Genomic DNA, 15,726 nt, shown 5'->3' with positions numbered 1-15,726 from the left:
GTAGCCGAGCCTGCCCGACGATACACGAGTGTACTGCGCTCTGTATATGTCGGCGCAGTATTCAAACTCGGCGCGGGAAACGAGCGGGGAGGACGCCGCAGAAGGACGCCGGACCCGACAAAGAGGACACCCGAAGCCGCAGACGGACGCCGGACTTTTTTCCACAGAAATTCGGGGCAACTTTAGGGGTGCGCGCTATACGCGGAAGCGCGCTATACCCCAATAAATACGGTAGTTCCAAAACATCTGTTGTGCCGAGGTTCCCCATCACTGTTCTAGACAGAGCTTACACAGGGCTATGAACTCCACCCCTCCGGTGACATCACTAGGGTCTGGCTCTGTATTGTAGGAGGAGCCGGGAGAGTCACATGCCTCCATCCCAGAAGTATGGGGAATCTTACTAAAGGGGGGGAATAGAGCTACGGTGATGTGAATGGAAGTTAAGTAAAAGGCACTGGGAGGGGTACGGGTTGGGCAGTTGATTGAACCTGTTATGAGTTTTTTTTATTTTTACACTTTTTTTTTATCACTTTTATTCCTATTACAAGGAATGTACACATCCCTTGTAATAGGAATCATTGTGACAGGTCCTCTTTATGGAGAGAGGCGGGGTGGTCAATAAGACCTCACATCTCTCCTCCAGGCTTACAAGCATGAGATCGTGAAAAAAAACTCACCGATCACATGCCGACAGGTACCCGGGCGTGACGTCATAACGTCGCGCCCTGGCCTCTGACGGTCATAGAGATGACTGGTGACCATCTGGTGACCAGTCATCTCTATGCTTCCCCAGCCAGCGCCGGCCGATTCGTTCTCCGGGGGCCCCCGATGGCACGGGAGAAACCGGAGAAGCGCCGGGTGGTGGCGGGTGGCGGGACTGCATTATCGGTACAAGAGATAGGGTTGCCACCTTTTATTTAAGTCAAACCTGAACACTTTAGCGGCCTGGGACACCTTTCGGTGCCCTCAAGGAGAGTAGTTATGCGGTGCGCATAGCATGCCGCAGCGAACAGTGGGTGTGGCCAAATTGCTCTTGCTGACATCATCGCCCTGATTGCCGAACCTGCCCCCCCCCCCCCCCCCAGGCAGCGGCCGCAACTCCCGGACAGCAACAGGTCTGAATATTGTGTCCAGTCTGCCTGAAACCCGGACACGCGATTCAAAACCCGGACTGTCCGGGTGAATCCTGTACAGGTGGCAACCCTAACAAGAGAAGAACCCGTACAACTGTTCGAGACTATAGGAAGGCTGGTGTGTGTGTGTGTGTATGTATATATATATATATGTATATGAGGCAAGAAGAAGAAACACAGGAGGGGCGGGGGTAAAGATCTGGGGGCAGATCCACAAAAGAATTACGCCGGCGTATCTATTGATACGCCGCATAATTTCAAAGTTTCCGCGTCGTATCTTTGTTTTGTATCCACAAAACAAGATACGACGGCATCTGGGATCGATCCAACAGGCGTACGTCTTAGTACGCCGTCGGATCTTAGGTGCAATTTTTCCGCCGGCCGCTAGGTGGCGTTTCCACGTCGAATATTCAAATTAGCTAGTTACTGCAATCCACGAACGTATGTCCGGCCGGCGCATTTTTTTTTACGGCGTTTGCGTTCGCCTTTTTCCGGCGTATAGTTACCCCTGCTTTTATGAGGCGTACTCAATGTTAAGTATGGCCGTCGTTCCCGCGTGAAATTTTGAATTTTTTTACGTCGTTGGCGTAAGTCGTTCGCGAATAGGGATTTGCGTAGAATGACGTCACCGTCGTAAGCATTGGCTGGTTCCGGTTTAATTTCGAGCATGCGCACTGGGATACCCCCACGGACGGCGAATTGCGCCGTTCAAAAAAAACTTTGTTTACGTCGGGTCACGACGTATTTACATAAAACACGCCCCCATCACATCCATTTGAATTCCGCGCCCTTATGCCGCCAAAGATACACTACGCCGCCGTAACTTACGGCGCAAATTCTTAGAGGATTCGAAAAAAAAAGTTACGGCGGCGTAGTGTATCTTAGATACGCTACGCCTGGTGGAGAGAAGCGCCGATCTACGTGGATCTGCCCCTACTTAGGCCACCATTGTCCTCTGTACCATGGATTAAAGAGTCACCAAATTCTAATTATATATATATATTATTATTATTATACAGTATTTATATTCTATATAGATCTATATACTGTATTTATTGGCGTATAGCACTCACTTTTTTATCCTGAAAATGGAGGGTAAACTGTGCCTGCGTGTTATACGCAGGAGGCTGTGGAAAGTTTTTCCCTGAAACTTCCCTCTTAAAGTTAGGGTGTGTGTTATACGCCGATAAATACGGTATATTATTAATATTATTATTATTATACAGTATTTATACTCTATATAGATCTATATATCTATATATATAGGGCCAGATTCACAAAGAGATACGACGGTGTATTATCTACAGATACACCATCGTATCTCAGACGTAAACTGGTCCTATCTATGCGCCTGATTCATAGAATCAGATTCGCATAGATAGGGCTAAGATCTGACAGTGTTACACTGTGTTACACTGTCGGATCTTATTTTCGATTTAAAAATGGCGCCGGGGGCGTTCCCGCTGATTTACCTTGAATAATATGTAAATCAGCGAGATACGCAAATTCACGAACGTACGCGGACCCGACGCAGTGTTCTTACGTCGTTTCCGTAGCGGCTTTCCCGACGTATACTTACCCCTGCTTTTATCGGGCGCAGCCAATGTTAAGTATAGCCGGCGTTCCCGCGTCGAATTTGAATTTTCTAACGTCGTTTGCGTACGCCGATTCACAAACACGCGCGTCGCAAGTCACGCTCACGTCGAAACCACTGACGTCCTAGTGACGTCAGTGGGAGCAATGCACGCCGGGAAATTCCCCGGACGGCGCATGCGCATTTAAATCGGCGCGGGAACGCGCCTGATTTAAATAGTACACTCCCCCTAGCCGCGGAATTTGAATTCCGCCGGGGGATTTAGGATCCGCCGCCGCAAGTTTGGAGGTAAGTGGTTTGTGAATTACCCACTTGCCTCTCAAACTTGCGGGAGCGGATCTTAAATCACGTAGATCGAGCAGATCTATAGATCCGCTGAGCTACGTGAATCTGGCCCATAATTATTAGTAGTAGTATTATCATCATACAGGATTTATACTCTATATAGATCTATATATATTATTATTATTATTATTATTATTATTAATATTATTATTATTATCAGGGCTATTATCAGAACGCGGGGGAACGGCACCTCTAGCACTGAATGTATGTAATGGCAATGGGTACTGGGGTATGCTGGCAGGAATCTATTTTTGTGTGGTTATCTATTGTTGCTGGGGGAGGGTAATTGTTGAAGGAGAGGTCTATGGTTGCTGGCTGCTGGAGGGTCTATTGATGCTGGCTGCTGGGAAGCTTGTTGTTGTTTCTGGGGGGGGGGGGGTCTATTGTCATTGGGGTGGTATTTTGTAATGGGCTTTCTATTGTTGTGTGGGGATCTATTGTTGCTGGGGTGCTTCTAGTATTGCTGCTATTTATTTTTGCCGGGGGATCAATTGCTGCTGGGGGGATTTTGTTGTTTCTGTGGTGAGGTCTATTGTTGCTGGGGTGGGTCTAGTGTTGCTGGGGTGTGTCTAGTGTTGCTGGGGTGTGTCTAGTGTTGCTGGGGTGTGTCTAGTGTTGCTGGGGTGTGTCTAGTGTTGCTGGGGTGGGTCTAGTGTTGCTGGGGTGGGTCTAGTGTTGCTGGGGTGGGTCTAGTGTTGCTGGGGTGGGTCTAGTGTTGCTGGGGTGGGTCTAGTGTTGCTGGGGTGGGTCTAGTGTTGCTGGCTGCGGAGGATCTCGTTTACTGCTTTTCTTGCTATTAGCAAACATACAAATTACTTGGCACCACAAAATAATACTTGGTTCTGTATTCTCTAAAAGGGCCGGTACTGGGAGGTGGGTAGGGGGGTGAAACCAAGGGACGGTGCTCAGGGGTGGGTAGGGGGGCGGAGTCAAAGAGTTCCTGCACCTATTCTCTGAGAAAAAAAGCCCTGATTATTATTATTATTATTATTATTATTATTATACAGTATTTATACTCTATATAGCTCTATATATCTATATATATTATTATTAGTAGTATTATCATCATACAGGGTTTATACTCTATATAGATCTATATATATTATTATTATTATTATTATTATTATTATTATCCAGGATTTATACATAGATATATATATATTGTAAAAGAAATATCATATATAAGATATAGTTTCATATATACAATAAAAAAAAATACCAAACACAGAATAAGATCAATTTGGTGACTTTGGATGATTTATGTAACATAAAGAATAGCAATTACAAAAGAATGTGCAGTTATTTCCAAAGAGATAGGCCCGGATTCACAAAGCACTTACGCCGACGTGTCTCGAGATACGCCGCGTAAGTGCAAATATGCGCCGTCGTATCTATGCGCCGGACTCTGAAACCAAGATACGCCTGAAAATAGGCTTCATCCGACCGACGTAACTTTCCTACGCCGTCGTAGCGTGGGCGCATATTTACCTGGCCGCAAGGGGCGCTCCCATTGATTTCCTATTCAAATATGGAAATGATGGAGATACGTTGATTCATGAACGTACTTGCGCCCGGCGCATAATATACGCGGTTTGCGTAAGTTGTACGTCCAGCGTAAAGTTATTCCCCATATATGAGGCGCAACTCATGCCAACGTATGGACCAGGGAACACAGCCGTCGTATTTTACATCGTTTACGTAGTACGTGAATAGGGCTGGGCGTAGGTTACGTTCACGTCGTAGGCAGTGATCCGTCGTATCTTAGGGAGTATTTCCGACATGATTCTGAGCATGCGCACCGGGATACGTCCGCGGGACGGCGCATGCGCCGTTCGTTTTAAGTACTTGTATGGCACTCGGCCCATCATTTGCATGGGGTCACGCCTCATTAGCATGGCTCACGCCCACTTCCACCTACGACGGCTTACGCCGAGGGAACCCAGCGCAGATTGGGAGGCAAGTGCTTTGAGAATTCAGTGCTTGCCTCTCTGCGCTGCGTCGGCGTAGCTTATATTAGATACGCTACGCCGGCATAAATATGCGCCGATGTATGTGAATCCGGGCCTTTGTGTTTTTCTTTCTTTTTTTTTTTTATATGACGCAAAATAAAATGAACAATATTGAGAAAGATGGGCCAGATTCACAGAAGAAATACGCCAGAGTATCTACTGATACTCCGGCGTACTTTTAAATTTCCCGCGTCGTATCTTTAGTTTGAATCCTCAAACCAAGATACGACGGCTTCTGGCTTCGATCCGACAGGCGTACGGCTTCGTACGCCTTCGAATCGTAGGTGTAATACTTCGGCGCCCGCTGGGTGGAGTTTGCGTCGTTTTCCGCGTCGGGTATGCTAATTAGCTTTTTACGGCAATCCACGAAGGTACGCGCGGCCGTCGCATTCTCTTACGTCGTCTCTAGTCTGCTTTTTCCGGCGTATAGTTCAAGCTGCTATTTCGTGGCGTATAGATAGACCTGCCATGTTAAAGTATGGCCGTCGTTCCTGCGTCAAATTTTTTTTTTTTTTTTTTTTTTTTTTTGCGTAAGTCGTCCGTGAATATGAAAAGGACGTAACTCACGTCTACGTTCAAAAAATTACGTCGGTGCAACGTCATTTCGCGCAAAGCACGGCGGGAAATTTCAAAACGGAGCATGCGCAGTACGTTCGGCGCGGGAACGTGCCTAATTTAAATGATCCACGCCCCCTACCCGGATCATTTGAATTAGGCGGGCTTGCGCGGGAGGGATTTATGCTACGCCGCCGCAACTTTACAGGCCAAGTGCTTTGTGAATCAAGCACTTGCCCGTAAAACTTGCGGCGGCGTAACGTAAATGCGATACGTTACGCCACAGCAAATGTACCCAAATGTACCTGAATCTGGCCCGATGTTTTTATGTGAATGGTTAAAAAAAATAAGAGTCAGGAAGAACATTAGCCGGGGTGGAAGGAGGAGGAATGACCAATATGGTCTTATTAAGGTTAACTAAGGTCAATAGGAGCTTAAATAGGAATAATTTATAATAATAAAAAAAATAAAAAAACCTTACTCGCTAGATTGCTGGAAGTGGCGGCATGAACAGATCAAAGCACGCTGCTTAAGTCTGCACAGAAAAGTAATAGTCAAAATAGACTGTAACAGTAACATTGTTACAATGGATTTATGAATGAGGCCTACAAACAGACTTCATTCATACAGGAGCCATTGTCAGTGCTCCTATGGCACAGATAAAACCAGTGGGGTGGATTCAGGTACGAATTGCGCCCTCTTACGGAGGCGCAGAGTACAGTTTTAACTCTGCGCCTCCATAAATTACCTGCGCTACGCTTCATTCACGAAGCAGTAGCCACGTAATTTGCGTGGGCGCTCCTTAAAACTGCCCGGCGTAAGGGCGCGTAATTTAAATGATCCCGTAGGGGGCGTGGATCATTTAAATTAGGCGCGTTCCCGCGCCGAACGTAGTGCGCATGCTCCGTCGGGAAACTTTCCCGACGTGCATTGCAGCAAATGACGTCGCAAGGACGTCATTTGCTTCAACGTGAATGGCGTCCAGCGCCATTCACGATTCACTTACGCAAACGACGTAATTTTCAAACATCGCGACGCGGGAACGACGGGTATACTTAGCATTGGCTGCCCCTGCTAATAGCAGGAGCAGCCTTACGCGAAACCCGACGAACGTAAACGACGTAAACTGCGTACGTAGGGCGTGCGTACGGTTGTGAATCGGCGTGAGTATGCAATTTGCATACTCTACGCTGACCACTACGGGAACGCCACCTAGCGGCCATCGTAAGAATGCAGCCTACGATATGACTGGCATAAGAGCCTTATGCCAGTCATATCTTAGGCTGCAGTTGGCGTATCGAGCTTTCTGAATACAGAAAAGTCGTTACGCCGGCGCAACTAAGCAATTGCGCTGCGTAACTATGGTTATCGCCTCTATATCGCCGTTTCATCCTTCGGCTTCCGGGTATGATCCTTGCGGGTCTGGGCATTCCTAGTCGATTGACGTTCCTCCGACCGACGCATACTTGACGTCACGACTTTCCGAAAGAAGCCGAACGTCGCTGCGCAGGCGCCGTATAGAGCCGACTCTATACGGCGCCTGCGCAATGACGTTCGGCTTCTGTCGGAAAGTCGCGACGCGCAGTATGCGCCGGTCGGAGGAACGTCAATCAACTAGGTCCAGCAAGAATCATACCCGGAAGCCGAGGGAAGAAACGGCGATATCGAGGTATGTACGAAAAAAAAAAAAAACCCCAGCATACCAGCAGTGTAATCAGTCTTCTCAATGTATTGTTAGAATTTTTTTTTAGGGGGAACCTCCACTTTAAGTCACCAAATTGATGTAATTCCATGTTTGGTCATTTTATTTATTTATTAATTTATTTATTTTGGTCACTGTATATATATATATACAAATAAAAAATATATAATATCTATCTATCTATCTATCTATCTATCTATCTATCTATCTATCTATCTATCTATCTATCTATCTATCTATCTATATATATATATATATATATATATATATATATATATAAATAAAGAATATATCATATCTATCAAATCTATCTATCGAATCTATCTATAAAACTACATTTTATTATTATTGTATATATATTTTTATTATTATTATTATTATTATTATTATTTTTATATATATATATATATAGAGAGAGAGAGAGATATAGATATAGATATATAAATAATAATAGTAAATATAAATATATATATATATATATAAAAATAAAGAAAATACAATATCTATCGAATATATCTATCTATCTATCTAAATATATATATATATATATATATATATATATATATATATATATATAAAACTAAATAATAAAACAATTATATATTGATATATATATTTTATTATTTATATATATATATATATATATATATATATATATATATATATATATATATATATATATATATATATATATATATATATATATAAAGAATATATCATATCTATCGAATCTATCTATCGAATCTATCTATCTATCTATCTATAAAACTACATTTTATTATTATTTATTATTGTATATATATTTTTATTATTACTATTATTTATATATATATATATATATATATATATATATATATATATATATATATATATATATATATATATAGAGAGAGAGAGAGAGAGAGAGAGAGAGAGATATAAATAATAATAGTAAATATAAATATATATCTATATAAAAATAAAGAAAATACAATATCTATCTATCTATCTATCTATCTATCTATCTATCTATCTATCTATCTATATATAAATATATATAAAACTAAATAATAAAAAAATTATATATTGATATATATATATTTTATTATTATTTATATATATATATATATATATATATATATATATATATATATATATATATATATATATATAAATAAATAATAATAATCCTTTTATGTGTATATATATATATATAAATATATATATATATATATATATATATAATAATAAAAGATATATATATCAATATATAATTTTTTTATTATTTAGTTTTATATAGATATATATTTATATTTACTATTATTATTTATATATCTATATCTATATCTATATCTATCTCTCTCTCTCTATATATATATATATATATATATATATATATATATATATATATATATATATATATACAGTGTATATATATATATATATATAAAAATAAAAAAATATAAATATATATAAAAATATATATATATATATATATATATAAAAATAAAAAAATATAAATATATATAAATATATATATATATATATATATATATATATATATATATATATATATATATATATATATATATATATATATATATATATATATATATATGTAATAATAATATATATATTTTTAGAAATTTTTTTAACACTAATTTTAGCAGGGAGCATTATGAATGGTCAATGTCTTAGAAATGCCACCACTTTCGGATATATGTGAGATGATGGAAAGGTTTTGAAGTAGACTTACCAAGGACTCCCAGCCGGTAGTTCATAGTGACCACGATGACGTTGCCGTAAGCGGCCAGCACGCTGCCATCGAACATGTTCCCCGTCCCTTCCATGTAAGATCCCCCATGGATGAACATCATGACGGGTTTCTTGCCGCTGTCCCGGATATCTGCAGGGGAAGAGAGACACTTCAGAGGGTCACATGATCAATCGAAGATGTAAAAGTCATAGGAATTTGAGCAAACCTAAAGAGAAACATGGAGGCTGCCAGTGCTGGCCTCTGGTTTTTGAAAATGCCAGTTACCTGGCTGACCCTCATGGACCTCAGATATGGACTTCTATCTTTACTCTGATCCTGCTAATCTGCTTATATGGACCAGCAAAGAGTCAGAACAGCCAGGACAGAAGCATTACCAGAAAGAGCTTCCTATCATGCTGCTCTTAGCCTCACCTAGGCATTGGGTCATGTGATCTCTGCTTAAATGGCATGTCAAGGCAAAATGAAAATAAAAAACACAATTAATACGACTCATGCACATTCCACCCCTCCCCCCCCCCACCATTCTTTTTGACACGACAACTCAGCTCTGAATTCCTAAGCAGGTGGTGTCAGCCCTGCCTACATCAATTCTGGTTGGTTACAAAAGAGCATAGATCGTTCATAGAATGAACCATGAAGCCTTACACTACAAAAGGTCTAGTAGCACATTATAAAGCTCCATCTTACTAGAGCCTTTAAAGATAGCTATTAGGCATGGACCTGCAGTCATGGGAGGCAGGTGAGGCATTCGAACTTCGAGGGCCCTAGCTCGACGACCTGAGGTCACAGAGACCCCAAATTTGAGGGGTAGGTAGCCTAAGTCCTATCCCACCTCTGGTAAATTTGGGGCTCCTACGACCTATGGTTCCAGAAATACAGGGCTCCTTGTGCAGCCCATCAGAAGCTACATACAGAGCGGCCAGTTTAAATACAAGCTGACACGCTGTTTGCAGCGGACACCAAATTTGGGGGGTAGGTAGCCTAAGTCCTATCCCACCTCTGGTAAATTTGGGGCTCCTACGACCTATGGTTCCAGAAATACAGGGCTCCTTGTGCAGCCCATCAGAAGCTACATACAGAGCGGCCAGTTTAAATACAAGCTGACACGCTGTTTGCAGCGGACACCAAATTTGGGGGGTAGGTAGCCTAAGTCATATCCCACCTCTGGTAAATTTGGGGCTCCTACGACCTAAGGTTCCTTGCCCTACTAAGACCTTTTTTTATTAGGCCTTGCAGTATCAGAGCCAAGCATATTCCTGTAACACCGTGCACTGTTACTGTAATGCAGATTTGTATTTGACCACTAGATGTCAGTGTTTAACATTGCTATTCGTCACAGCATTAATACAGGAGTGTTAGCAGCAGAGTTTTTCCTTTCACTGAAGCTGAAACTGAACTACAAAGTCCAGAAGCACTCACCCAAGGGCAGGAGCATATAAAAGTAAAATCCTAGGAACACACGGAGGGGAGTCAGAGAGAGACTTTGCGGGTGTAAGGAGGTGTGTGAAAGCCATTCCTCCTCCTGAGACTGGACCTGGTTAGAGCGGGAAGCCGCAACTTACACTAATGCCCTGTACACACAGTCGGATTTTCCGACAGAAAAAGTCAGATGGGAGCTTTTGGTCAGGAATTCTGACCAAAATAGATTGAAAGGGAAGTACTATGTTTCTTTCTTTGCCCCTATTCTCTTAAAGTGACTCTTGTTCTATACCCCCCCCCCCCCATATAGTAAAGTGAACCAGAAATACGGGGGTTCTTTGTGCAGCCCATCAGAAGCTACATACAGAGCGGCCAGTTTAAATACAAGCTGACACACTGTTTGCAGCAGACCCCAAATTTGGGGGGTAGGTAGCCTAAGTCCTATCCCACCTCTGGTAAATTTGGGGCTCCTACGACCTATGGTTCCAGAAATACGGGGCTCCTTGTGCAGCCCGTCAGAAGCTACATACAGAGCGGCCAGTTTAAATACAAGCTGACACGCTGTTTGCAGCAGACACCAAATTTGGGGGGTAGGTAGCCTAAGTCCTATCCCACCTCTGGTAAATTTGGGGCTCCTACAACCTATGGTTCCAGAGATACGGGGCTCCATGCGCAGCCTGTCAGAAGCTACATACAGAGCGGCCAGTTTAAATACAAGCTGTCACACTCTGTTTGCAGCAGACTGAGAGGATGAGATCACAGTGCCTCTCCTCACTTCTTGTCAGAGGCGCTGAGCTCAATGGACAGCTTGGAGTCTTGAACCAATGGTAAAGTCCCATTAGCCCCAGCTGTCCAATGAAAATGCTGCAGTGGAGGCACGCCTCTCTCCGCAGTGTCATAGAAAGGGGCGTGTCTAAAAGACAAAAGCTCCCTTCCAGTTCAGCCCTCTTAACTACAAGGAAAAAACATGGGTATAAGATTTTTTTTGTATACTATGAAAGATGATGTTACGCCGAGTAAATAGATACCTAACATGTCACCCTATAAAATTGCGTACACTCGTGGAATGGCGCCAAACTTCAGTACTTAAAAATCTCCATAGGCGACGCTTACATTTTTTTTTACAGATTACAGGTCTAGAGTTACAGAGGAGGTCTGGTGCTAGAATTATTGCTCACGCTCTAACGATCCTGGCGTATGTAACCTGAGTGTATCTGGCTCAGATATTAGCCAGTGCCTCACCAGCCACTCACCTCACCGCACGTCCCTGTTATTAGGCCTTTTGTGTCTATGTAGAAACTTGTAGTAACAAAGCCTGGCATAAACCAAATGAGCCTTGCCCTACTAAGGAAGCAGATTAGAAAGTCCCACCTTGCTAGAGCTTTTTTTTAATGTGGCGTTGCAGTACCAGAGCCAAGCATATTCCTGTAACACCGTGCACTGTTACTGTAATGCAGATTTGTATTTGACCACTAGATGTCATTGTTTAACATTGCTATTCATCGCAGCATTACTGTAATACAGGAGTGTTAGCAGCAGAGTTTTTCCTTTCACTGAACCTGAAACTGAACTACAAAGTCCAGAAGCACTCACCCAAGGGCAGGAGCATATAAAAGTAAAATCCTAGAAACACACGGAGGGGAGTCGGGGAGAGACTTTGCGGGTGTAAAGAGGTGTGTGAGAGCCATTCCTCCTCCTGAGACTGGACCTGGTTAGAGCGGGAAGCCGCAACTGACACTAACGCCCCGTACACACAGTAGGATTTTCCAACAGAAAAAGTCAGATGGGAGCTTTTGGTCGGGAATTCCGACCGAAATAGATTGAAAGGGAAGTACTATGGGGCAGATTCACAGTTGAAAAACGCCGGCGTATCTACTGATACGCCGGCGTATTTTCAAATTTGCTGCGTCGTAGCATTGTTTTGAATCCTCAAAACAAGTTACGCCGGCTTTAGGCGCCGGCTTTAGGCTTCGATCCGACAGGCGTACGGCTTCGTACACCTTCGGATCGTAGGTGTAGGTGTAATACTTTGGCGCCCGCTGGGTGGAGTTTGCGTCGTTTTCCGCGTCGGGTATGCTAATTAGCTTTTTCCGGCGATTCACGAAGGTACGCGCGGTCGCCGCATTCTCTTACGTCGTCGTTAGTCGGCATTTCCCGGCGTATAGTTAAAGCTGGTATTTCGTGGCGTATAGATAGACCTGCCATGTTAAAGTATGGCCGTCGTTCCCGCGTCGAATTTTAAATTTTTTGCGTAAGTCGTCCGTGAATAGGAAAGGACGTAACTCACGTCTACATTCAAAAAATTACGTCGGTGCAACGTCATTTCGCGCAAAGCACGGCGGGAAATTTCAAAACGGACTATGCGCATTTCAATGGGCGCGGGGACGCGCTTCATTTAAATGAATCACACCCCCTACCCGCCCAATTTGAAATACGTGCCGAGAAATACACTACGCCGCCGTAACTTACAAAGGAAAATCTTTGAGAATTTCAAAATGCGCCAGGTAAGGTACGGTGGCGTAGCGTATCGCTGTTACGCTGCGCCTAGGCAATTCTACCTGAATCTGGCCCTATGTTCCTTTCTTTGCCCCTCTTCTCTTAAAGTGACTCTTGTTCTAAACCCCTCCCCCCTCCCATAACGTAAAGTGAACCTCCCCCAATTATTCGCTGAATATTAAGGAGAACTCTGCAAATCACTTAGTTGCCAAAAGGGGATTTATCCTGTTTCGTCACTTCTTAAAGGGATTGCATCTTTCACTGCGCACCAACGTAAGGGCCCCAACTAAGCCAGCAGAAGAATCGACTGTGTGTTGGGGATTTGATAAGCTTATTGTTATATAAGTTCTTTCAAGTTCAAGGACACTCTTCAGAAGAGACCTTTGCAAGTAGCACATGTGCCAGAGCCCTTTAAGTGTTGCAGTCTACCACTCAAAACTGTTCCCCAGATACTGCCCGCAGGATAAGTTAACCCCTACTAGGCAGAATTTCATAGCTAGTATAAGCCATCTAATGTCAAGCCATCTAAGGATGGAGTTTGCCGCCCAAGTTCAACTTTACTATTTAAAGCAGCGGTCTCAAACTGGCGACACCTCCAGCTGTTGCGGAACTACAAGTCCCATCATGCCTCTGCCTGGTGTGAGTCATGCTTGTAACTGTCAGCCTTGCTATGCCTTATGGGAATTGTAGTTTTGCAACAGCTGGAGGGCCACCGCATTCCTTTCTTTGCCCCTCTTCTCTTAACCATTTCAGCCCCGGAAGGATTCGGCTGCCAAATGACCAGGCCACTTTTTGCGACTGGGCACTGTGTCGCTTTAACTGACAATTGTGTGGTCGGCGACGTGGCTCCCAAACAAAATTGATGTCCTTTTTATTTCCCCACAAATAGAGCTTTCTTTTGGTGGTATTTGATCACCTCTGCGGTTTTAATTTTTTGCGCTATAAACAAAAATAGAGCGTCAATTTTGAAAAAAAAAAGCAATATTTTTTACTTTTTGCTATAATAAATATCCCCAAAAAATCTATAAAAAAACAAAACATTTTCACAGTTTAGGCCGATATGTATTCTTCTACATATTTTTGGTAAAAAACTAAATCGCAATAAGCGTTTATTGATTGGTTTGTGCAAAAGTTATAGCGTCTACAAAATAGGTGATAGTTTTATGGCATTTTTATTAATACTTTTTTTTTACTAGTCATGGGACCATTCACATTTACACAGCGATCAGTGCTATAAAAATGCACTGCTTACTGTGTAAATGACACTGGTAGGGAAGGGGTTAACCACTAGGGGGTGAGGACGGGGTTCGGTGTGTCCTAGGGAGTGCTTCTAACTGTTAGGGGGAGGAGCTGTATAAATGTGACTGGCGGGGAAGGGGTTAACCACTAGGGGGTGAGAAAGGGGTTAAGTGTGTCCTAGGGAGTGATTCTAACTGTGTGGGGGCTGGGCTTACTGTGACACGACACTGATCCCTGCTCCCAAAGAGAGGGAACAGTTGATCAGCGTCCTGTCAGTAGGCAGAACAGGGAGATGCCTTGTTTACTCTGGCATCTCTCCGTTCTTCAGCTCTCTTGACACGATCGCGGGACACCGGTGGACATTGAGTCCACGAGTCCCGCGGGCACGGTCACGGTGCTCGCAGAAAGGGGCATGTGCGCGCCCTCATGGCATGAACTTCAAGGTAACGTAAATATACGTTACTTTGGGCAGCCGTGCCATTCTGCTGACGTAAATGTACAGGCGGCGGTTGGCAAGTGGTTAAAGTGACCCAACCTCCAGATCGTAAAGTGAACCTCTCTTAATTATTCACTGCATATTAAGAATATCTCGGTACATCACGTTGTTGCCAAAAATGGATTTATCCTGTTTCTTCACTTCCTAAAGGGATTGCACCTTTCACTGTGCACCAACTTAGGGGCCCCATCTAAGCCGGCAGAAGAACCGACTGCACAGACTATTTTTGTGTTGGGGATTTGACAAGCTTCCCAAAGTGTAAACCTAGACCCTTCTGACTGAGGACCTACCTGAGGATCCCATTTGGAGATTATCCCCCAGTCTGAGGCCTATTATTTATATTCTCAGTCCTGCAGGACGGCTTCTGCAGGGCTGAGGATATCCTGTTTCTTCACTTCTTAAAGCGATTGCACCTTTCACTGCGCACCAACTTAGGGGCCCCAACTAAGCCAGCAGAAAAATCGACTGTGTGTTGGGGATTTGACAAGCTTTCCAATGTGTGAACCTAGACCCTTCTGACTGAGGACCTACCTGAGGATCCCATTTGAAGATTATCTCCCAGTCTGAGGACAATTGTTTATATCCTCAGTCCTGCAGGACGGCTCCTGCAGGGCTGAGGATATCCTGTTTCTTCACTTCTTAAAGGGATTGCACCTTTCACTGCGCACCAACTTAGGGGCCCCAACTAAGCCAGCAGAAGAATCGACTGTGTGTTGGGGATTTGACAAGCTTCCCAATGTGTGAACCTAGACCCTTCTGACTGAGGACCTACCTGAGGATCCCATTTGGAGATTATCTCCCAGTCTGAGGACAATTGTTTATATCCTCAGTCCTGCAGGACGGCTTCTGCAGGGCTGAGGATATCCTGTTTCTTCACTTCTTAAAGCGATTGCACCTTTCACTGCGCACCAACTTAGGGGCCCCAACTAAGCTAGCAGAAGAATCGACTGTGTGTTGGGGATTTGACAAGCATAGAACGTGA

At 43.3% G+C, this 15,726-nt stretch overlaps 1 protein-coding gene across 1 annotated transcript in view; it reads right to left on the bottom strand.

The window, feature by feature from the left end:
- NLGN2 (neuroligin 2) overlaps window positions 1–15,726 on the bottom strand; it is a 316,620-nt gene that overhangs the window by 32,470 nt on the left and 268,424 nt on the right. Inside the window, exon 4 of the mRNA XM_040347068.1 lies at window positions 9,074–9,223. Within this exon, the coding sequence (XP_040203002.1) occupies window positions 9,074–9,223 (150 nt within the window). The remainder of the gene's footprint in view (window positions 1–9,073; window positions 9,224–15,726) is intronic.

The sequence above is a fragment of the Rana temporaria genome, chromosome 3, assembly GCF_905171775.1.
Source record: "Rana temporaria chromosome 3, aRanTem1.1, whole genome shotgun sequence".
Classification (NCBI taxonomy): Eukaryota; Metazoa; Chordata; class Amphibia; order Anura; family Ranidae; genus Rana; species Rana temporaria.
This window is presented reverse-complemented; position numbering and strand designations above follow the sequence as displayed.